Source organism: Ceratotherium simum, chromosome 2 (genome assembly GCF_057802395.1).
Source record: "Ceratotherium simum simum isolate JZ-2026a chromosome 2, ASM5780239v1, whole genome shotgun sequence".
Taxonomy (NCBI): domain Eukaryota; kingdom Metazoa; phylum Chordata; class Mammalia; order Perissodactyla; family Rhinocerotidae; genus Ceratotherium; species Ceratotherium simum.
In genome coordinates this window covers 40,908,205-40,930,386 of record NC_141901.1, presented here as the reverse complement: position 1 = coordinate 40,930,386, position 22,182 = coordinate 40,908,205, and the positions used below count along the sequence as shown (strand labels likewise).

General features: G+C 54.2%; 1 protein-coding gene across 3 annotated transcripts in view; it reads right to left on the bottom strand.

The window, feature by feature from the left end:
• ARHGEF2 (Rho/Rac guanine nucleotide exchange factor 2) overlaps positions 1-22,182 on the bottom strand; it is a 39,080-nt gene that overhangs the window by 5,481 nt on the left and 11,417 nt on the right. The window contains exons 1-14 of one of the 3 annotated variants that reach the window (XM_004436186.3): positions 17,832-18,173; positions 9,887-10,031; positions 7,575-7,642; positions 7,176-7,239; positions 6,389-6,518; positions 6,057-6,166; positions 5,761-5,907; positions 5,006-5,256; positions 4,672-4,797; positions 4,164-4,281; positions 3,722-3,970; positions 2,004-2,080; positions 1,398-1,567; positions 54-121 (exon numbers count right to left, since the gene is read on the bottom strand). In XM_004436186.3, the coding sequence (XP_004436243.1) occupies positions 54-121; positions 1,398-1,567; positions 2,004-2,080; positions 3,722-3,970; positions 4,164-4,281; positions 4,672-4,797; positions 5,006-5,256; positions 5,761-5,907; positions 6,057-6,166; positions 6,389-6,518; positions 7,176-7,239; positions 7,575-7,642; positions 9,887-10,031; positions 17,832-17,894 (1,786 nt within the window). In that variant the 5' untranslated portion in view covers positions 17,895-18,173. Of the gene's footprint in view, positions 1-53; positions 122-1,397; positions 1,568-2,003; positions 2,081-3,721; positions 3,971-4,163; positions 4,282-4,671; positions 4,798-5,005; positions 5,257-5,760; positions 5,908-6,056; positions 6,167-6,388; positions 6,519-7,175; positions 7,240-7,574; positions 7,643-9,886; positions 10,032-17,511; positions 17,535-17,831; positions 18,174-22,182 lie in introns of those variants that run through there. The other 2 variants (XM_014791980.2, XM_004436187.3) reach the window with 2 other exon arrangements.

Here is a 22,182-nt window from a genome sequence, read left to right as displayed (position 1 = left end):
TTCCATCGTGGATGTATCATAAATTATTTAACAAGCTCTGTGGGTGGACTCACTCTTGATTCGCCGCAGGTAAGCCTCATCCTCTGTCTCAATCAGGGGGAAGTCCTCCCTGGATGGGCATCTGGAGGGAGAACAGGTCGGGTGGGGTTGGGGGAAGGAAGCTAGGTTACAGACCAGGAATCAGCCTTCTCTCCTTCCCAAACACACTCTGTGCTTCCCTGGTAAGACCATCGGCCCCACGCCCTGGCTTTGTTCACTCTTGACCTCGCCTTTTCTTAGCACTGATTGTCTGTATTTACTGGGAAGTATGTACTTCTCCAGAGGTCACTGCAGAGGCAGCACAGTGTGGAGGGACAACTACAGGCTTTGGCATCAAGCAAACTGGGCTCGAATCCTGGCTCCACCACTTACCAGGTGGTAACCTATTTCCTCATCTGAAAAATGGGGATAATATCTTCCTCACAGGTTTTTTGTTAGTATTAAATGAAATAATGTAACAGTGCTTTGAACAAGGCAGAAGCTCAATAAATCAATTACAAATAATAATATTAATTATAATTTTCACAATTACAAATTCTATTAATAAAAAGGCCACTTACAGATCTATTATCAATGGGAAAGGCATTTTGCATTGTTTTTCTAGAATAGACAATTTCATACTTTTGTATGCATTTCTGAAAAATTTATTCAGAAGTCTAAATTGCAAAAGTAAAAGAAAAAAATAGCTTTATGTATTATAAAGTGGAAAAGAATCCATTCCCTGAAAGCTAAAAAAATCACAAACATCCTAGTTGAGTTTATTTTTAGGCATAATCTTCAAGAATCCATTTTCAACATTTTACATGCACTCCACTTGACTTTTTTTCATCACAACAGATACACAGTTGACTGCCTCAAATCTAGTGTGTGTGCAACGGAAGCTAAGGATTTGCTACTTTAGCACACTGAACCGTTTCCTTCTTTCCTCCATTGTATGGAGTTTGTTTGAGACTTGCTCCTCTTATTTCTACTATCAATGCTTTCATTATCCTCTTTTTCATTCATTTTTAGAAAATAGAGACAAAACACAATACAATCCAAATAATAGCCCACTGCCTACAGACCAAGGTGTTAATGCAGCTGAAACTACTGCTGGCTGGCAGGTAGGCCACCATGTGACCGCTCAAAGTATTCCTTTGCTTGTCAGCTCAGGCTGCATTTGAAGGGTGGTCGGGGTTGTCATTGTATAAAATACGACTTTACAGGATATGAGAACATAGATGACCTTTGCTGCCTTGGGCCATCTTCGCTCTCTCCCAGACTCTGCCTCCACCTCTGAACCCTGGGTTCTGTTTCCAGGGAGTGCTGTGGCCCAGAGCCCTAAACTATAGGTACCCTGAGGCCATACACACACTCACACGCGCACACTCTGCTGAATGACGCGGATCCAGGTGCTCCGGTCATCCCGGGATGCCGTGTGGACCTCATACATCTCAGGAGGGGCTGCACTGAGCAGAAACATCCCTTTTTCCTGGTTGGCGATGTCCCGTACGATTAAATTCTGCAGTGATACCACTGAGGGCTTGTCCTGCCAGGCAGGGGAAAAGAAAGATTAAGCCTCGGAATCCTGACCCTTGGATATTTGGGTCTTCAGTCCTTCTGGGATACCCATAAGGACTGAAGAGTCAGCCTACATTACAAGTTAAGAGCCCGGGCTCTGGTGCCAGCCAGGGAGGACTTAGAACCATAAGTGACCCTCGACAATTTAATTAACTTTAAGCTTTACTTTCCTCATCTACAAAAATAGGATAATAATGGACCATCCTCACAGGTGTAAAAGTGCCTGGACAAAGTAACAATACCTGTTAGCTATTCTTATTTCTTCCTATTATATTATAGTAATGGTTACAGTAATAGCTGTTTGACTCAGGAGAATTCCAGGGTTTTTTCAGGCCTAGGTAGGAAAGCAAGGAAGGCCTGAAACACTTGTCTGTCCTGAGAAAGGAGGAGGAGGAGGGTCTCACCAGGGCAGGAAAGATATACTTCTGGTCCTTCTCTTGGAGAAACACCAGCACATCTGTCATCAGCAGCATCAGCACATCTGGCAGGGGGACAAGGGCCGGAGAACAGTCAGCATTAGAGGCTCTGAGCAGCTGTTCCCCTCTTTCCCAAGGACCAGGCCTATCCTGACAGCTTAGAACTCCTGATGCCCCTCTTCCTGGCCTCTCTTCCCTCTCTTCCCTTCTCTGGTTGCTTCCTCCACCTTTGCAGACCTCCCACCTCCCCATTCTTACAGCTCAGAAATGAGAGGGAAAAAAATGCATATGCTATCAGATGAAACAGCTTCGTGGGCTAGAGGAGACCATAAGGGAGCACCCACTGCCCTTGAAGAAAACCCTCTTTACCCAACTGATGCAGGTTTCTTAATGTGGGGTCTACAGGCCCCTGCGATATCCACTGCTGGGCTTCAGGGCTCTGTAAACCCTCTGAAGCTGCATAAGCAATTTTATATATTAATATAACACATGTGTATTTTTCTGGGTGAAAGGTCCTGAATTTTTGTGAGAGTAAAAAGGATTTCCAGGGTAGAAGGGGCCGCCTTTTCTCAGCCTTTCAGTTCCATATCTAACAACAAACTAGCATAAGACCTTTTTGGACATCTGACCTAAATTCCCCTGCCCCAGCATATTCCCACTTCTCATTTCATGCTGGGTAGGGAGGGGGAAAGTTGGGTTCCTCATCCATCTCTCCCACAGTTGAACAATCCCATCTCCTTCAACCCCAGCAGGCCCCTCCTTCATTTTCCTTCTCTGCCCCACCTCCCAAGCTCTCAGATCCTATGAGGTCCAGCATTTTAAGACTGAGGGGGGGAACAAAAGTCAAGTCCATAAAACTCAGATGTCACAGTCCAGAAAACACATTCTCACCCTTTGCCCTTGGAGATCTTACTAAATTGTGGGCACACACAAGGGGAGGGCCTTTGCTAAATGCTTCAGAAATAAAGCTCTCCAGCCTTGCTATTTTTAACCCTCCAAGGTTTACATTTTTAGCTGCTGCGTGGGAGGGATGGGAAGGAGAAAAAAGGATGAAGGAAAGTGCCTGGTGGAGAGTGCGGTACCCAAGCCCATGGAGTGGGGGTTTCATGACATGGGACAGAGGCTCAGGCAGGCTCTGGCCTCGGTAGCACAGTTGACTTTTGTCCCTCATTCCTCACCCCTAAATGAGGCCTGCTACTCTCTTGCCTTGCTTTAGGTAGGAAAGACTTGTCCAGTGCAATCTGGGAAGAGAGCCTGGGAAAGCCTGCTGCCAGCACGTCCCCTCTGCTCTTTTCTCTCTTCTCCACCCTGCCCATCCTTCACTGGGCTCAGGGCCCTCCTGTGGGCCTTCCCTGGCTGTGTTCTCAAAGCTCCTGCCCATTCCCCAGTCCTGGTAGGTGGGATTCCAGTTGGAGGAACCAACTACCCCGATCTTATCCTCTGATCCTGGGGTTTCTCTGTCTTCCTCATCAAAATAGGTAGCTCTCCGGGCATGCAAGGACCAAAGAAATGAATACATGCTAATAAGGAAGTCCCTGTATGGTCCATGAAGTTAAATTCAGAATTCAGACTTTTGCTGCAACAGAGAACATTCTATCCTCCCACTGGGTCTCACCCTGGGTGTAGGGCTGCATAAAGAGAGGTCCTAAGGGCCAATGCTTCTCCCTCTCTCTATCTGACTGTGGACTCTTGTGCTGACCACTGACCTTTGAAGCGTCCAGTCGCCGTCTTCCAGAGCAGGCAACCATCATGGATGAGTTTGCGCCGCAGAAGCTCCTCTCGGCCAAATGGGCCCTTGCCAGGCACTGGGGTCTGGGCCCGAGGGTCCATGCGGTTGTAGATCTCCTGTAGGCGGGCCCCTTTTTCCAGTTCGTGCACATCCTGGTCCACATTGGACAGCAACTCCTTCACCAGCCTCAGTGCTGTTGTCAGGTCCTGGCGCTCCTCCTCCATCCCTGGTACCGGGGTCGGCATGAGGGACGGCTCAGCCAGCTGCCCTCCAGCCCCAATTCCCACTGTGTCTCGATCCCACCTTCAGAGGCTGCCCAGGGTTCCACACCTGACCCTCTCCCCTCCCTTGATTATCCCGAGCCTTTTCTCACCCCAGATAGCCCCCTCCCTGCCCCCTCCCGGGGCCCTCCCTCTCACCATGGGAATGCTGCAGGATCCGGTTGATGAGCACTGGGTACTTGGTGATGCGCTGCGTCACCAGCAGGATGCACTCCTGTACCCCATGCCGTTTCAGCACAGCTGAGCGGGTCACTTTCTACAAGGGCAGAGGCAGGGCTCAGGGCCAGAGTGGGGCCAGAGGGGAGGGCAACAGAAAGAATGCTGAACTTGGAGCCTAAGCTCTGGTGCTGGCCCTAACTCGGCCATTTACCTCATGCTGGCTTAGGTGACTGCATCTGGAAAATGGGGATAACAATGCCACAGGTTTATTGTGAGGACCAACCAGACAAGGCAGCGAAAAGCACTTGCTCTACCACTATGAGGGCTTATGGTTGACAGGATCCACAAGCGGACCGGTCCACGGGAGTTGGTGAACACCTGACCTCCGTGTGGGGGCAGCACACACATGCTCCCCCAGGAGTGGGGAAGGCTGGGTTTGGGCCACTAGAGAAGGCTCTGGGTGTGATCCCTGGAGAGGTTTGCTCACCCGGATGAACTGCTGGAAGCGTTTGTCTCGGGCATATAACTCCTTATAGAGCTTTAAGGCCTTGGTGTGGCGGCTACAGAACTCTGAGTAGGTCTTACGCATCTGCTCTGCGCTGGAACCTGAGAACTAGAAGTCGGGGAGCAAGGCTGGGTCAGCATATCCCTCAAAGCCACACCTTATCCCCTGGACACCCTCCAGCCTCCCGCCAAACAGGCTGGCTTCCTGCCTCTCCAGCCCTCCCTGGCTCCACCCCCTAGAGTTTGGAGGCAAGAAATACCCACTCTAGTCACACCTCCTGCCATGAATGTTGCCCATGGGTCCTGCCTTTTCTCACCTGGCTGATGAGCAGGTCACCCAAGCGATGGATGACAAAGTTCCGGGTGCTGCCAGGGCACAGGGCCTGGCGTCGGCGTTCTAACAGTTGGCTGAGGAAGCGTGTATGGATGTCAGTGAGCTCGTCCACACAGGGGAACAGGCCCTGGACCACTCCCAGCTCCAACTGTAGCTCTTCCAGCATCCCCGTGCGGAAGAGGCGGGTCATAATCTTCAGTGTCCGTACATGGTGCAGCTCCGTCTGGATTAGCTCTGTGGGGACAATGGGACATTTGGCCTCCACCCTGGCTGGGCCACAATTGGTGGGGCCTAGGCTGGAGACCTCCTGGCTCATTTGAGGTTTTCAAGGTCCCTTCCAGGTTAACATTGTGCATTATTATGATCTTAGATCATTTTCTAATCATTTTTTATCTTTATGCCTTGCCATCTCAAGCTGTAAGCTGTTTTAGGATAAGAACTGTGTGTCCTCTGCCTGTCTAGGTTTCCCATAGTCCCCAGCATGGTGTTGGGCATGGAACAGGCAGAGAGTAAAGACTAAGAATTGACTTGAAGGAAGGGATAAATATAGGGCCTTGGAGACCAACAGCCCCAAAATGTGGGGGCCTCATAGCAATTTGTGGGATGCCAGGCAGGGTTCTGGAGGCCAAAAGGATAAGAGGGAAAGGGTCTTGAGAGGTAGCGGCTGGTGGAAGAAAGGACACAGAACACAGGACCTAGGGAAGAAAGAGAAGTCTAGGGGTGGTCTTCTTGGCTCACCGTAGATGACATCCTGCTGCTTCATCACTTCCTTTTTATGCTGCTGCAAGAAGCTGCTGTCCACAGCAAGGCTCCAGGAATCAGCTGCAAAGTCCTTCTCCTCCATCTCAAAGTCACTCATCAGCTCATTGTAGATCACCTCTGCACCTAGACACCAGTGGGGGAAAGAACTCAGAGCCAAATTCTCTCCTCCAGGTTCTGGGCCCTTCTCTAGATCCCTTCCCGCCCTGTCGTTCCCAGGCCTGATCCCACCAGCTTCTCGTTCCCAGGTATCCCCCTGGCCCGGGCACCGTCACCTTCATCGATGAGGGACTCCACTGATAGGGTTCGGTTTCGCATGTTGAGGGAGTCTGTGGACTGGGAGAGGATCCGGCGCAGCCCCAGGGGAGACTCATCATTGAAGTGTCTGAGGGAAGTGGAGGCTGGCTGCGTCACCCCAACTCAGGCAAAAGATCCCTTCCCAGGTCAGGAACTGAGGCTGGGATCTGAGAGGCAGTCACCCCAAGTTCTCCTTACCTGTCTGTCTATAATTCTGAACTCAGGGTTGGGAAGGACCTCTCAGCCCCCCTGGGCTCCACTGCCACACTCTCTGTCTGCCTGGCTCTCCCTTCCCCAAGCAGAGGCTCACCCAGCAATGTTGGTGGTGGAAACACTCTTGGCTAAAGACAAGGAGGAGCGGCCGCGGCGGGAGCCAAGCAGGGACTGCCTGAAGCTGTCGGAGGGGTAGATGGCAGAGCTAGGCCGCTCCCGGGTGGTGGCTGTGGGGGGATATGGAGCAGGCACACATCAAACCTGGTGGCGTCCCAGGATTCAGGCCTCCCGGGCTCCTCAACTGGAATGAGGCCTTCTCTCCCACCCCACCCTTAGCCCCCTCCAGTCAAAGAAAGATGATAACAGTAATGCCACCTTGCATTTGTGAAATACTTTCAATGTTTACAAAGAGCTTTTCTTATCTCCTCTCTTACAGCAACAAGCCTCCGAGCAAAGTGAAGCTCAGAAAGGTTAAGAGATTTGTCTGGGGTGACTCAGCTAGTGGCTGAGCAGGGACTCAGACTCTGGTCTTTTTGACTAAGCACCATCTCCTTCTGTTAGACCAAAGCTGTCTGAACTGACACTTGACAGCTGCCGCCAACACTCCTGAGTGCAGTGTAAGGAACTGATAATAATAACAGTAATAATACAGGACATGACCAGGCTCAGATAACCAGCCATCTAAGCCCTCATCCCCATTTGAATTCTCCTGTCCTGCCCCTAAGCCCAAGAGTCTGGACATCCTTTACGGCCCCTCCATCCGCTTCCAATTGAGGAGAGGAAAGTGCTGTGCCCAGGAACCACCTCAGGGGGGCAGCAGAGCCAAGGGCTGAGAGGCTGGGTTGAGGGTCCTAAGGGGGCTTCTGCATGCCCTCACTACTCACTCTTACTGCGAAGTGAAACAGACTGCAAGGCAGTGTTGTTCTTCAGCAGGGCAGCTTTCTGTTGCTGTGAGACAGAGAGTAAGAGAGACACCAAGAATAGCTGTCATCCAATGGTCACCCCCACAGGCATGGAGCAGAAGCTGGGCGGCTGGTCCCCTTGGGAGAAAGCTGGTATGATGGCTAAGGGCATCAGGGTAGCTGAGCCCAGTGCTGGGGGGATGTGTCTCCAGCAATAGGCTGGCCCCCTCGGGGCCTGAGGCCTGGGGTTGAGGGTCTGGGCTGCCCCATGGTGAGAAGAGGGGTTGAGGAACACAGGGTAAGGAATGAATGGAAAAGGCACGTGGGTACGGCATACTCACTACCCTCTCCCCCAGCCCTCTGCCCTCCCTGCCATCTCACCTTCTGCTTGACCTTGGTACAGTTGGCGAGGGTGTCTTTACAGCGGTTGTGGATAGTCACATTGCAGGCTGGGAGGGTGGGGTAGAGAGGGTAAAGGGAGGGCCGGGTGGTACAGGAGGGGACACACCCACATGCAGACACCCATCTCCCCCTGGCCACACAGTCTCAGAGACTCTCCCCCCTTCCCAGACTTTTTGACCATCACCACACTCCAGTCCCTCTCCTCCCACCTACCCCATCCTTCCAGTAGGAAATGAAGTGAGCGGGTATAGGTGTTGACCGCAATTAAGCAATCAGGAGGGGTGGGCAATCCTGACTCAAAGATGACCTATGTGAGGTGGACTAGAGGGAAGTAGGGGTTACTGGCTGCCAGAGATGAGCTCAAGAAGCACAAAGGTGGTTGAGAATGACAGATGGAAGAGAGGACGCCCACGGAACAGAAGATGGCACAGGAGCAGCTGGGATGGGGACTAGGGGCAGAGAGGGGGAAATTAACATCCCCCAAGCATCTAGTAACTGGTTCACATTTACTTGATCCTAATAAGTCTGTGAGGTAGCTTCAATCATCCTCATTTTACAGACGAGGAACCTGTCACCTGGAGAGCTTAAACCATCTGCCAGAGGTCACACAGCTAGTGGTAGAGCTAGGATTTAAACTCAGGTGTGCCTGAATCCAAAGGCTGCGTTCTTTCTGTTGAACCACACATATGCACATGAACTCTGGCTGGGCCTAAGCAGTGTGAAGGCTAATGGATCCAGCAGTAGAGCGGGGACAGGCCATGCCCTGCCCCTCCCTGCCAAGTCCACCTGCCTTCTGCACAGCTCAGCCATGCTTGCTACAACTCCAGTCAGTCTGCCTTCTTCCTTCCAGGCCTGGGGAGGCCTGTTCCCTGAGGCAAAGCCACAGCTCCCACACTCCATCTGCTGCTCCCCCATTACCCACACCACCTTGCCATGGGGGAGGAGAGGAGAGGAGAGGAAAGGAGGAGTAGCCAAGCCTAGGCACTGGGACCACTGGCTGACCCTTTCCCGACATGCCCTCAGCCCTTGGCCCTCTCCAGCTTCCCCTCCCCCATCCAACAACACCGGAAACTCTGCTAAGTCCTTCAGACAATACCCAGCACCACACTCACTTCCACAAATACAAGGCGAGCAGGGTGGGGCAGAGGGGCAGACAGAAGTGGGGGCTGGTGCTGCCCCCACCCCCTGAAGCTCCCTTCCCCTACCCCCAGTACCCAGTGTCTCTGGATCGAACCTCCGCTTTCCACCTGCTCTCAAAATAGCGCTTGCTGCCCGCCTCCCCGGTTCCCCTGGCAACAAGCTTCCAGATTGGGAATTCTGTCAGGTCTCTAGAGGGATCTAGATTGGGGTTTCCTCCTCATCCTCATAACTCTAAGTTGAGCAGTGAGAAAGTAGGGAGGTCCCACTGGTTCTTTCTGGGGGTTCCTGCCCCAAGTGCCATAGGGATTTAGAGGCTCTAGCTTTTGTCCCACTGTTCATTAGCAGGTCACAACGGTCACAATACCTTCAGTCCTGCTCTAAGCAGAAGCAGCTCTTTGGCATAAATTTGGGGGGAAGGGGGGCAGGGCAGGGGCCCTCTGTATAGGCATCCTGGGGAAGGAAGAATTCCTTGCTTGGACTTCCTAAAAACAGGGCTACCCTCAGATGCGGGTGAAGGTCAGGAGATCTAACCCCTGTCCCCCAACACACATGTTCCTGCAGTATTCTCTTTCTCACTGTGTATCAGTCAGACTGATACATTTGAGACAGAGGGTCCTGAGTCCACCCCCTGCTTCAAACTGCAGAGATTTAGAGATTTCAGCCTCCACCAAGTCAATAGAAAGCGAGGGACAAGGGGACCCTAAAGTCCTGAATGTCCAGTTCTGCCCAGGAAGATAGGCAGAACCAGCTGCAAGGCTGGCAGCTTCCCACCCAGCTCCCCTATCCTCCCTTCACTGCACCCCCCCCACCCATACAACATTCCTGCTCCTTCTCCAGTCAGTTCCCTGACCCTCAGCAGCTGTTCAGGGAGCTGGGGGATGCCCAGCGGACGACAGCTGCAAGGGGAGGCCATCCCAGCCCCCCGTCCCCCAGATTCCCAGCTACTCCTCCTCATGCCATATTCCGACCGCCACCACTCCCAGGTGGGAGCAAAGGGGGGAAAGGATCAAGCATCTGGCCCTGGCATTTGGGCCATTCTGGGCCTGCGAGAGGAGAGTGACCCTTATGGATCCAGGGCAAAAAGGACAGATGGAAAGATTAGGGTCAGTGGGCAGCGAGTCAGAGTGACACTCAGGGTCCAAACAACTTACTTGGGCAGATGAGGGCTTCCTTGGCTGTGATGCTCTTGTTACAGGCATAGCACATGGTCATGCCCGAAACAGAGATGGTGGTGAAGAGGTGCCCGTTGGTATAGCGGGCATCCTTGGCTTCCTTCATCTTCTCCTTTTCCCGGGTCTGTGGAAGGAGTGAGAGAGACAGGAAGTGAGGCTGGAAGATGCCAGGGTGCCCGACGGGTCCAGAGAGACAGGCTGAGGGCAGAGGTGAGGGAGCAATGCCTGCCTAGTAAAGCAGAGCCTGAAACAGGGTGTCAGAGACAGCTGTAGCCTGAAACAGGGTGTCGGAGACAGCTGTCCAGGAGTGACCAGCCCAGCCCTGTGGGGGGCCTAGCTGTCCCCTGACCTACCTGGCCCCGGCGGCTAGGCTGCCTCCTGTTGCCACTCATCTCCCTGGCTCTAGACCTCGGCGTCCTCACTCCACCTTCCAGCCCTAGCTCTGCTCGCCCCCGAGCTGCTGTACTCTCTTCTCTGTGCCGGGGGAAGATGCGCAGAGAGGAGGGGAGAGCAGGGAAAGCAGAGGGTGCCAGCTCACCAGCGCTTTCAAATCTATGGGAGTTAGCTCCTCTTATAACCATGACAACCAGTGTTGGAGCCGCTGTCTCCGTGGCAGTCACAGTGGGGGGCAGGAGATCCCCTAATTAGATTGGCTGAAAGGGGCAGAATGCCACCCCCAACCCAGAGGTCAGGATCCCAAACCTCTAACGCTTCCGCACACACTCAGCCAAGGTGCACGTGGCCTCTGTGTGGGAGGCAGCATGTCCCCTGCCGACCTCTAGGCAGGAGGAGCCTGGTTTTGGTGGTCTCTCCTCCAAAACCTAGGAGAGCTCCCTCTATTCCTCTCACGCAGTTAGTCTCTCCCAACTTAGGAAGTCCTTTCTGGCATCTACCCTCCATCCCCCAGGCGCAACGTCAGTTCTTCCTGCCCTGGTCTCCGTGGAGATGGGGCACACTCTGTGCCCTTCCTCAGAACCTCACAGGCTGGCGTTTCCCATCTCAGCTTTCTCTTCTCCTGCCTCCTCTTGGCCTCTGTAGGTTGAGGCATTCTCCCTGACCTCTTTTCTGTCCCTCCTCAAGCCCCTGAGCTTCCCAAAGAGCCTAGGAAGGTGCCCAGACGGGATACCATTCTTCCCACCTAGTCCAGGACCTTCCTCAGTGGTCACTTCAGATCCCTGGATTTTCCCTCCACTCTTAGAGGTCAGAGAGCTGGAAGAGGAGCTGACAGGACCACTCCCTCCAAGGTTTCCCTGCCTTTTGGAAACTAAAGAGTGGGATCCAGATTGCTGAGGCTGAGGGTATAAGCCCCAAGTCAGAGGACACTGGCTGGGGCCCTGGGACAGAAAATTAGAACTCAGGTCAGGGCCCTCTGCCTGGGCCTTAGCGTCCAGTCCTGACTCTGCTCCAGCCACACCAGCAGTGAAGAGGCGGGGGAGGGGAAGAGATGCACTGGCCTGGTGCTTAGGGTAGAAAAGGGAAGTGCGGAGGGGCTGAGTCAACAGCACAGGGGCCAGAAGGCACTGAGCCACGTGCCCTAGGGTCTCAGGGCTTCCTGGTGGCCCAAGATCCTTCTCTCTCCTGCTTCGCCTCAGAAGCTCCAGGTTTGTCTGGTGATGAGCGAACCCAGAGGTCTTAAGGTCATTCTCCACCCCGATCATCCATTTTTCTTTTCTCCTCTCCTCTTCCTTCTTCTCTTCCTCTCTCCTGCTCTCCTTCCCATCTCATGGTCTCCCTCTCCCACTCTTCCACCTCTGCCTTCCCTTTCTCACCCTCATTTCTCCTCCACTGCCCCTGGCTTCTCCCTCCCCTTCTCCAGCCAGGCCTGGTTAGGGAAGCTGACTTATCTCTAACGTTCCAGGCCTCCCTTTTTCTATTCTGGTACCTACCTATCTGGACCACTAGAAAATTCTCCCTTTGGTCTAACTTCCATCTATCTTGCTGCAAATTATAGCTCCTTAGAAGATCAAATCGTCCTCCAAATAACAACCCTATAGGACCTCAAAGACTGAGTCCAAATGTCTCTTCTCACTGCCCTACACCACCCCTTCTCCCCTCCTTTCCTGCCCTCCCAGCCTTCTCTATGACACAAATAAAAAGTCCGAGGGGCTGGCCTGGTGGCACAGTGGTTCAGTTCAACACACTCCGCTCCAGCGGCCCGAGGTTCGCAAGTTCGGATCCAGGCACGGACCTACACCACTCATCAGGCCATGCTGTGGCAGTATCCCACATACAAAATAGAGTAAAATGGGCACAGATGTTAGCTCAGGGCCACTCTTCCTCAAGCGAAAAAAGAGGAAGATTGGCAACAAGTGTTAGCTCAGGGCCAGTCTTCCTCACCAAAAAAAAAAAAAAAAAGGAAAGAAAAAAAGTTTTAACACTTATTACGTTTGAACTAAAAGCAAGCAAACAAATGTGAATATCATATTAAAAAGAGCAACATGTCTGGATCAGGGTCAACTCCAGAGTGGGCAGTGCTGCAGATCTGTCCTAATGCTGCCACAGCTCCCCCCTCACCCACTGTCTGCCCTCCAGCCTCAGGCCTCCAGGAGCAAACACCTGGGAAAGAGGTGGGAATGGGAGGGAGAGGACTGGGCAGCCAGAACGGGGTCTCTGGTGGCCTTTCCCTCTCTGGCGTCGATACCCCATAGACTGACAAGACCAGCTTCCTCCACCTCCCAACACTCACCCTCTCTCCAAGTGACCCCCTCTCTAGGTGGGCCAGCAGCGGGCAGCAGCCACAGCGGCAGCACATCCCAACACAGGCACTGCCCAGCAGCAAACGGCCCTGGCACTGCCTAGTGCTATTGTCCTGGAGGCAGCCTGTGCCCGCCCAGGGCTCGGCTGGCAAGGATAGAAGGACACAGGGCCTGCTCACCAGGGGTGCCTGCTCCAGAGATGGAGAGAATGGGCTTGTCTGGTTCTTTGTCCTACTCTTTTCCAGGTATTCTTAAGATAATCACATTGGTCTCCCACTTATCCACCCACCAGCAGGACAGCCCTTTACCTCCACGCCCCAAACTGTCCACCCAGAAAAGGGCCTGTTACCCCACAATTCACAACATCCACCCCCAGCACTCAGAGGCCCTTCCTGCTTGGTTCACTCCTCTGCTGTCCAGCGTCTAGAATAATTCTTTCTCGCAAGCCCTCACGGGAAGTCTTTCTTGCTACACAGGCTTCACCTACACCACTGCTACATCAAGGATGAAGGGAATAAAGCACCTCACACAATGGCTGGTATACAACAGGCACTCAATACGTGTTTAGAAAGGAAGGAAGGAAGGATTTGGATGGATGGATGGACACCAAGACATGGGGTCCCAGCAGCACCCTCACCCCTGCTCTTGGGACCCCCTCATTCCTTGTCAGAGCTTCAGAGCCTTCAGTCTCCTTGTCTCCTTTTCTCCCTCCTCCTGAAGGGCTCCCAGCCCTTCTTCTCTCCTGCTTCCTTTGAGCTTAGACCCTGAGAGATTCCTCTGGAGGCCAGAAGAAGGCCAACCCAAACCTTCCTTCCATTGTCATCCCAGACCTTGGTCACTTTTGAGAAAGAAGGACGGGGCGAACAGCCGATGATTCTGTGACTGGCGGCTCAAAAGCCGAAAGGCAGGGGCAGTCTCCCCGCTTCTCTGCACTCTGCCTCCCAGACCAGCAAGGAGGAAAACGGTGACATACACGGAAGACAAGGCAATGCCAAAGCCTGGACTTGGGCTTCCTGTGCTCCCAGCGGGCGGCAGGTGATGGCAGAGCTGACCCAGAAGACTGAGAGCCTCTCCAAGCAAGGCCTATGCTCTCAGCAGTCCTTGCTCCTCCATCGGGTATGTCCAAACCCAGACCTCGGGGGGAGTCACGTGGTGCTCAGAATCGCCGCTGCTCCAGCTGCAGCTGGCAGCAGCCCCTTCCCCAAGATGGTGAAGCCTCTGTCCCGGCCCTCTGTATGGTGACCAGAAGGCCCATGGAGGGTTCCACTGGGATTCGAGTCATCTGTGGCTCAGCCCCTGGACAACAGGGGTCCGAAGTCATAGGCTGCAAAGGGCACTGAGTCATGGGGGATGAGCTATAGGGCTGGGAAATGAGGAAAGAGGGGGTTCCTAGGCACAGGACTGAGAAGAGGGCTTGGGATGGTCTCAGCCAGACTCGGCTCCTTTATGAGCTTCCAGGGACAAGATAAAGGCAAGAGGCTGAGAAGGCAGCCAAACGGAAACACTAACGCCAAAGCCAGAAACAACACAAAAAGACATCGCGGAACACACAAAGGCACTTATTAAATGCCTGCTTGATGAATGAAGATGAGACGCTGGACAATGGGGGTAGGCACATTGGGGAAGCAGAAGAGGGGCGCTAAGGGCCTCAGGGAATAAAATCAAGCTAGAGACCCTGAGACACAGGCATCCTGGACCACAGCCTGCCCCCCACCCGGCCACACCTGTCGGGTCAGGAGAGAGAGACAAGCAGAGAGGGAGGGGGGAGTGATGCAAACAGACGGGCATTTGTGCAGGCGAACAATAGCTGTGCCAGGACTCCCTGCCCTCCTGGCACAGGGCAGGCCGGCTGAGTCGGGCGGGGGGCAGCTGCTGCCTGCAGCCCCACCCCCACCCTCCCCCAAGGAGACATAAACAAATGCAGAAGGATCCAGTCACCTCCTCTCTGCCATTTCTCTTACCAGCTCCAGGAACCCTGACCAGTGTGCTCACTCAAGCTCCTAGATGATACTTTAAACCAGAGACTGAGGCTAAGAATGGAACTACTTCCTCATGTCCAGAGAGCAGGAGCCCCTACTTTGGTGACCACCATTCAAAACAATAACCCAGACCCTCTGGGACAGACAGACAGATACACACACACCAACACACAGGTCATGTGCATGCATGGCAGTCACACATTCAGATCTGTCCCCTCCCTGATTCCAAGGTCAGGGTTCCAGGGAAGCCTCTTTAAATCCTCTGGTCAGCCCCAGTACGTCCTTCTCTAGGCACCATCCAACACCCTGCAGTCACTCAGTGACTTCCCTAAGCCTTCGGCTCCCTTCCCCCATTCTTCTTCTCCCCTCTCCCTCAGCTCTTTCCCTAACCTCCATGACCCCTAGAATCTTCTTCTATGCCCCCAAAAGCCTCAGCCTCCCAGGAGACCCCCAATTCCTCAACTTTCCTCCCAAACTGCCAGCACCCTCAGCTCACTCCTGGGCTCACCCAGCCCTCCTCTCCGGCTCCGGCTCCACTCCTGGTCCTGCACACAAAGCCAGCCACCTCTCCATTACTCGGAACAAAGAAATACTCTCTTTTCCTCTCTCACGACTCCACCTGCCCACCACACTCCAGTGCTGGGTTCCAAGAGATTTCAAGGGGACCCCCCCAGCCTCTAGAGGCATCCTTGGATCTCTGGCCCCTGCCTGCTCTTAGGCAGGAAAGGACCCTTTGTTCTGAGAGGAGTGAAGGTTAGGGTTTGGGGGAGGAGGGAGGGAATAACAGGGCTAAAGAGAGAAAGGGGACCTATGGGGTTTGGGGCCTGTGGAGGTAGGAAGTAGAGCAGAGAGAATTGAGGGAGTGGATGAGGACAGCCTGGAAGAATAGAAATAGAGTGAAAAAAAAAGGAAGCGTGAGGAGGGGGAACTGCATAGAAAGACTCTAGGAGGATGGGAAGGAGAAAGGGGCACCGTCTACTTAAATTTCTCCTTCTATAATGAGGTCCAGGGGAGTCAGGTGAGGAATGGGGAGGGGGGTCAGACCTTAGCTCTGACCTATCCCCTCAAATAGGTAGCAGGGGAGACCATCTTCCCCAAATAATCTCACTTCCAGCGGGGCCCCCCTCTACTTCCCACCACAGTATAAAAAGAAAAGAGACAGCTGGTGTGCTTGGGGGAGGGGGGAAGAGGGGATCCAAGGTTTGTTGGCTAAGAACCCACTCCCCCCTTCTGTAACCACAGCTTTCCGGAGGTGGCCCTCCCCTTCCGACCAGCTAAACTGACAACTACCCTCCTCCAGTGGCCTCTTTGCCCTCTCAGATCCACCGACTCAGCCCTCCACACTCCACCCCCAGCCAGAGTCCCAACACCCCCCCAACCACGGCCAGCCCCAGGACAGAAAGAGCCAAGCTTCTGGATTCCCAGTCCCCCTACTACCAAAAAAAAAAAAAAACAACACGGCATGAGGACCAGGTATCTGGCCCCCCATCTCCTCCCAATAACGGAAAAAGGACCCCAGTACCTACCCTCCCAGAACCCCTCTCTACATGCCCTCTCCAGGTCTGCCCCTCCCACTGGCTCCCCCATGGCTTTCCTTTTTAGGGTGGAACCAAATTTCCGTGGTTTCAAAAAACCTCTCCGCCCCCCTTGGCTCTACTCCAGGGTCTCAGCTCAAACGGTTGAAAAATAAACAGACTTTCAGAGCTGGGGCCTGGCCTGGCGCAGGGTTGAGAAGAGCCTGTCTGCCACCCACTGTTCCACCACACTTCAGCCACCTCTCGCCTGGCCTCTGTTTGTCTTAGGCCCTACTCAAACCCCCCAGTTGCTTTCCTGTTAGCAAAATCTTATCCCAGCCCCCTAAGAAAAAGTTCCAGGATGGAAACCTCTCCCAGCTTAGCCTCAAGACAGGTAGCCAGGCTAGGAGCTACGTGGGAAGTGCGGGGAGGGGTTTCCATCATCTTTGAGGGGACTGCTCCCTTGCCTGAAGATGGGATCAGCAAAGGCTGGACCCCCGCGGAAGGGCAGTGGGGTCAGAGAGAAGCCACAGATTAAACTAGTTCTAGGCTGGGTCCTGGCCCTTCTGAGAATGGGTACAGTGTGGGTGCCCTGAGCAGCTGGGAGGTGCTGTGTGCAGGCACCAGCTTCCTCTCAGCTCTCACTTATTCACCTACAAGTCAGCTTCATCATTTCCTGGGGTCTAGGGTGTGGAGAGGTGGGCCTGGGTACAAAGACAAGGATAAAGGATACTTGGAAAGGAGTGGCCAAGAGGTCACGATGGAGGTGGGAGATGGGAGGCAAGGAGTCCACCCAGACTCTTGAAATGGTAAGTGAACCGGCCCCAAGATGAAGAGTGAAGAGAGCTGGGGGAGGGGGATGAGGGATAGGAGGCACAGTGCCGAGTGGGTCAGCCCAAGGGTTTCAGATTGTGAGAACAAGGAGCTTGGAAAGCTGGTGGGGCAGACAGGGACAGGAGACCCTGTGTTCCAGGAACAGGGGTGCTTAGGGCCCCTAAGGATGCAAGCAAGGATCCCAGCTACACAAAGACCTCTGCTCCCTTCACCTGAGGGTGATGGCTTGGGGGCAAAAGCAGTCCTTCAGCCGTCTTGACCCCAGACACCCGCCCACCAGAGGGGAGAACTGAATCACAGCTGGAAAGTCCATTTGCGAAGAGAGGAGGAGCTGACTTTTGTCTCGGAGGGGTGGTTGTGGTAGTGGTGGTGGCGGCGGCGGTGGGAGGAAGCCGGGAAACCACCCCAGCCCACCCCCTGCGCCGGATGGCGGGGACAAAGGGGGAACGACCCAGCCAGCGACCGCGGGGTGGGGGGACGCCGCGCGCTACCCGGTGGGAGCCGGGCGGAGGGGGTGCCGGAGAGCTTTCGCCGCCCCCACCCCCATACGCACACCTCCCTCTTCCCGCGCCGGCCCTTACCGGAGCAACTTTCTTTCGCGCGGCCCCAAACCCCCGGTCCCGCCGGATCGGAAGCGACCAAACCCGGGCCGCTCTCTCCCGGGATCCCCGCAGAGAATCGGCGCGGAGCTGGAGGCGCGGGTCGCCCCTCCTGCTCCCGCAGCCCCCTCCCCACTCACTCTCAGTCCCCACCCACCCCGTCCCGCCGCTTGCCCAGCCAAGGCTCCGCCGGATCTTGGCGCCCAGAAAGCAGGCGAGGAGCCCCGGGGTGCGCTGCGGAGGCCGGGGGTCGAAGGGCACCCAGAGGAGCACGGGTGGAGGGAGAGAGTCTCAGAGCCCACCTTGCTCGCCAGGTCTTTGCTCCGGTCGATCCGCGCCCGAGTGAGGGATTCGATCCGAGACATAATCCGCGGGGGGAGCCCAGGAGGACGAGGCGCGGACCCAGGCGTCCAGCTATTGTGGGGGAGGGCGGGGGAGGGGTCCGCCCCGCACGCGTCGGTCTCGGGGACAGGAAGTCTGACTCCCCTCGCCCGGCACCCAGCGCCAGTTCCTCAAACCGAGTCTCCTCCCCCGCCCGAGCTCAGGAAGGGGAGGCGGGGCGGCGCGAGGGCGGGTGCCGCCGCGCGGGACGGGACGCCTCGGGCTGTGCAGGGCAGCTAGAAGGAGTACTGGGTCGGTGCACAGGTTCGGGAGGGCCCTCTGCCTGTTTCCCCTCCAGCACCTCCGGGCGCCCTCTAGCCCCAGAGACCCGCCTCTGGGCCCTGGTTTTCCTAAAACCCACCCCGGCGCAGCCCGCAGCCCTCGCCCCACCCCAGATCTTCTCTCTCCCCTCCTCCCCCTCCGTGGGACTTCGGTCTTGAAAGACCTGCAGTCCGGAGGACTCCGTCTGCCCCCAGCTCTGCAGGGAACCCGAGACCAGTTCCTTCCTGGCCTTCGGGGACCCATCAAAGCAAACCAGAGCCGACTGACCCCTTTTACGATTGGGGGCAGGGGTGGGAAGAGGACAGAGAACTAAAAGAGGAACTAAAGGCTGGTCTTTAGAAGGCGTGAAGGAGAAGATTCACTCCCAGAGGTCGAAGAATCAGACTGGGAGAGCAGAACATTCTCCCAAAGCCCCCACCCCTCTGGGGCCTCCCTGACCGCACTCTGCCCATCCCCCTCCCCAGCTCCGCCTCTGCACCTACTTGGGTGGCCGGGGAGGAATTTGCCACCTTTACTGAAGGCTAAGAAGCTGAGGAAGTCCTTCCTTGTGTCTAACCCCAGTTCTCTCTGTTACAAGTTAGGCCAGAGCCAAAAGACCAGAAACCAGCCTGCCCCAGTCAGGGGGCAGTTGGGGTATGGCCAGTCTCTCCACAAGAAGGGGGGTGGAATGGAGCATTCTTTCTGGACCCTTTGCCCCAGCCTGAGCCCACCTCCACCCTTGGTAAGTTTCCTGCTATTAAGAAAATTCCTCCTCCACTCTAACTATAATCACTCACATTGCTGTTCATTTCTGCCTCTCAGGGTCTCTGTTTCTCTGGGGAAACCAGAAGGACAGAGGGCCCTGGGACAGAACATCCTCTTTTTGCAGGGTCCTGCCTGATTCTGGTCCTAAGAGGTGTGGGAGAAAGAGGGGGAGAGAGGAGGCCCAACCCAGGTCCAGAGGCTTCCTTCTCCAGGCTCAGCAGCAGGGCCAGGCTGCAGGTTTCAAGCCCAGCTCAGCACTCTTGTAGGTGCCAATTTTAGCCTTTGCCACTATTTTGGGCTCCACTGCCTCACCACTGGCTGAGCTGGTTGGGCTCCTCACCCCCAGCACCACCCCCACACTGCTCCTCTGGCTTCCCCTCCTGCCTAGCAACTCCTTCTCCACCTCCTTCCTCACCCACTCCCCTCTTTAGGATCCTTATATAGCAAAGACCAGAGAAAAGGAGAGGAAATAACCATGCCCTTTCTAGGCTGGATGGAAATTAGAAAGCAGAAAGGACTTTCTGGGGGCCATGAGGGAGGCTGATCCTCCAGCCTTGCACCTGCAGGGGAGACCTACTGGAAGGCCCTAGGAACTTCCCCAAACCAGCAGTTCTGACGCTCCAGAGCCCAGATCCCCAGACTTACCTCCCCGCAGTGGGCAGCCAAGGCCGAGGAATGTACTAAATTTAAAAGCAGACAGCCAAAAACCAGAATCCTGGCCTCATGGCTCCACCCACAGGGGGCCCAGAGACAAGGGGTGGGCTGGGACCTCAGCTATTCTCCCAGGATGGAATCTTAAAGGGCCAAACTCCAGTCTGGGTATCCAATAAACATGGGACCTAAACCCCAGGGTGTTTTGAGGCACCTCTCAGTCCCCAAAGTCAACTTAGAAGGTCTCTATGAAAGAAAAGGACCTAATGCCCCAACCCTTTTCTGTTTCCCACCCCAGTCTTCAGTCTACTTTCCATCCCACTTGCTGTTTGTTACCCTGCCCCTCGCTTTAGGCCCTCTTCCTCCTCTTAGGAGATGAATAGCAAGGAAGAGGGCTTGGGGGTGGATAAAGAAAACCATTCTACCTTTAAAAACATGTGGGCTTTTAGTGAGCTAGGCCTGCAGCTTGACTTAATTTCCATTTTCTGTATCCTCTGGAACAATGAACCCTTTTCCTTGGCATCCCCCGCCCCTCTGTTCAAACCACTTTCATCTCCCCTCTAGTCCTATGCAGTGATACCTCCCAGATTTTCAGAGATTATTTTTAAGACACACAAAAACAAAAGCCAACCCTACTTTCTGCCAGAATTGAAAAGTAGCCACCACTTTCTTTAGCTCATTTAACTTGACAAATGTGTCCCCATATTTCAAGGGTGGGGAGATGGCCCCAGGGAAGAACCTGGTTGTCAGAGTCTTGCCAGTAGGTGAACAGAGAGAGCCACAGGGCTACCCGGGCCCAAGCACTGCGGGGGGCCCCAGGAGGAAGTTTATTTTTCTTCTCATTACTCTGGGAGGGTTAATGTGTATTCTGGGAGGGGATGATTAAGGCATAATTGACTCCGATGGCCATCCATCAGAATACAGTGGAAGAAGGGAAGACGGGGGATAAACTTCTATGTTAGGTTTACTGGCAGAGGCAACATTATATAGTCAAAGCTCTGGGTTTGCAATTCAGCTCCATCTCTTACTAACTGTGGGATCTTGGGCAAGTAACTTAGCCTCTAAGTTATCTTGTCTATAAAATGGAGATTAAAATACTTATCTGTGCCAAAGTGTTATAAGAATTAAATGAGATGACCTCCGGAAAAGTGTTTTGTCAACTCTACAATGCTAATCAAATAGGAAGGAATAAGCTACTTCCTCCTCTCACTGCTTGACTGAGCTTCTCGCCAGCCACACCCCCTGATGTTTACCTGCTTATGGCCCTTATCCTGAGCTGGGAGGAGGGGACAGAAGAGATTTAGTGAGGCAGGCGGACACATTCAGGAGGGGAGAGGGAAGATGGACCAGAAGATGAGGGAGAGGGAAACAGGAGGACAAGACCAGAGACCCTGGGGAGGAAAGGCTGAGTGGGACAATGACCTGACTTAGTCTGGCTCTTTCCTGCTGCCTGTCTGGGCTCCACAGTCTCTGCCCACATTCTCTTTCACCAGGTTACTCAACCCCTCACCAAACTATTAGGCCAAGGGTGGGCGAACGCAGACCAATTGGGATCTGGATGGTCCCTCTGGGCAGTACTAGCTTTTCCTACCATTCCCACTGCAGAAAAAGAGGGTGATTCCACCAACAGCTCTCCTACCCTGAGTTGAGAGAGCCTGTGGGGAGATGGAACTCAAACCCAAGGTCTGGGTGTTTGCTTTGTTCTCTAAAGAGATCTGTTCCCCACGGGAGAGAAGAAACCTCACTGGCCCACCTGCCCTCCACCACCCCTCCTTCCCCCACCCCCGCCCACCTTTAAGATTCTCCAGCTGCTCCTCCTCTTCTCGGACTGCCTGGTCTCATGCTCACCCACGGCCTGTGGTGAGAAGGTGCTAACCAGCTGGTTTTATCACTGCCTTCCCTGCCTGCCCAGGGGAAGGGGAATCCTGGCTCAAAGGCTGTGGATGGGGCCAGGAGGAGCCCAGACAACCTCACTGAGTGAGAATCCCATGGTTCTTGAAGGAGAATATGGTGTCTTCTCTGGGGTTTCTCTCAATGCCCAGAAGCCACCCCAGCTTGGAAAGTACATGCACACTTGGGGAGGCCATGAGAGGAAAAGGGGGCTGGCTCATTCTGCCAGTAAATGAAGAAAGTGGAAATGAATTCAAGCAGCAGGCAGAGCTCCCAGTTTCACCAGAGCCTGGGGGTTGGTAATAAGGAAGAGAGTAATGTGCCTTCACCTTCCTGGGGTCAGAGCTGCCCATGGCCCCACACGTATGTGTGCATGTGCTTCCATAATCATATACTTTCCTGGCTTCCACTCTGCCTGTGGTCTAATTTCAACTCCTTCAGCTGCCGTATCCACCCATAAAATTATGAGTGTAAAAGCACTTTGCAAACTCTAATACTCTCTGAAGAAGTAAAAAGTATTGCTGTAATTATTATCATTATAATGTCCAATGGTTAAGATTTCTGCTGCCCACCTCTTAGCAATGTGAGCCCTAAAGAAAGGGAGTGCCAGGTCACCCCTCAGCTTCCGAGGCTCCTCTCCTCTTCCAGCTGTCTACAGCTGGCCGCTAAGCTGGAGCATGGGGAAAGCGGAGGAAAGGTGATTTA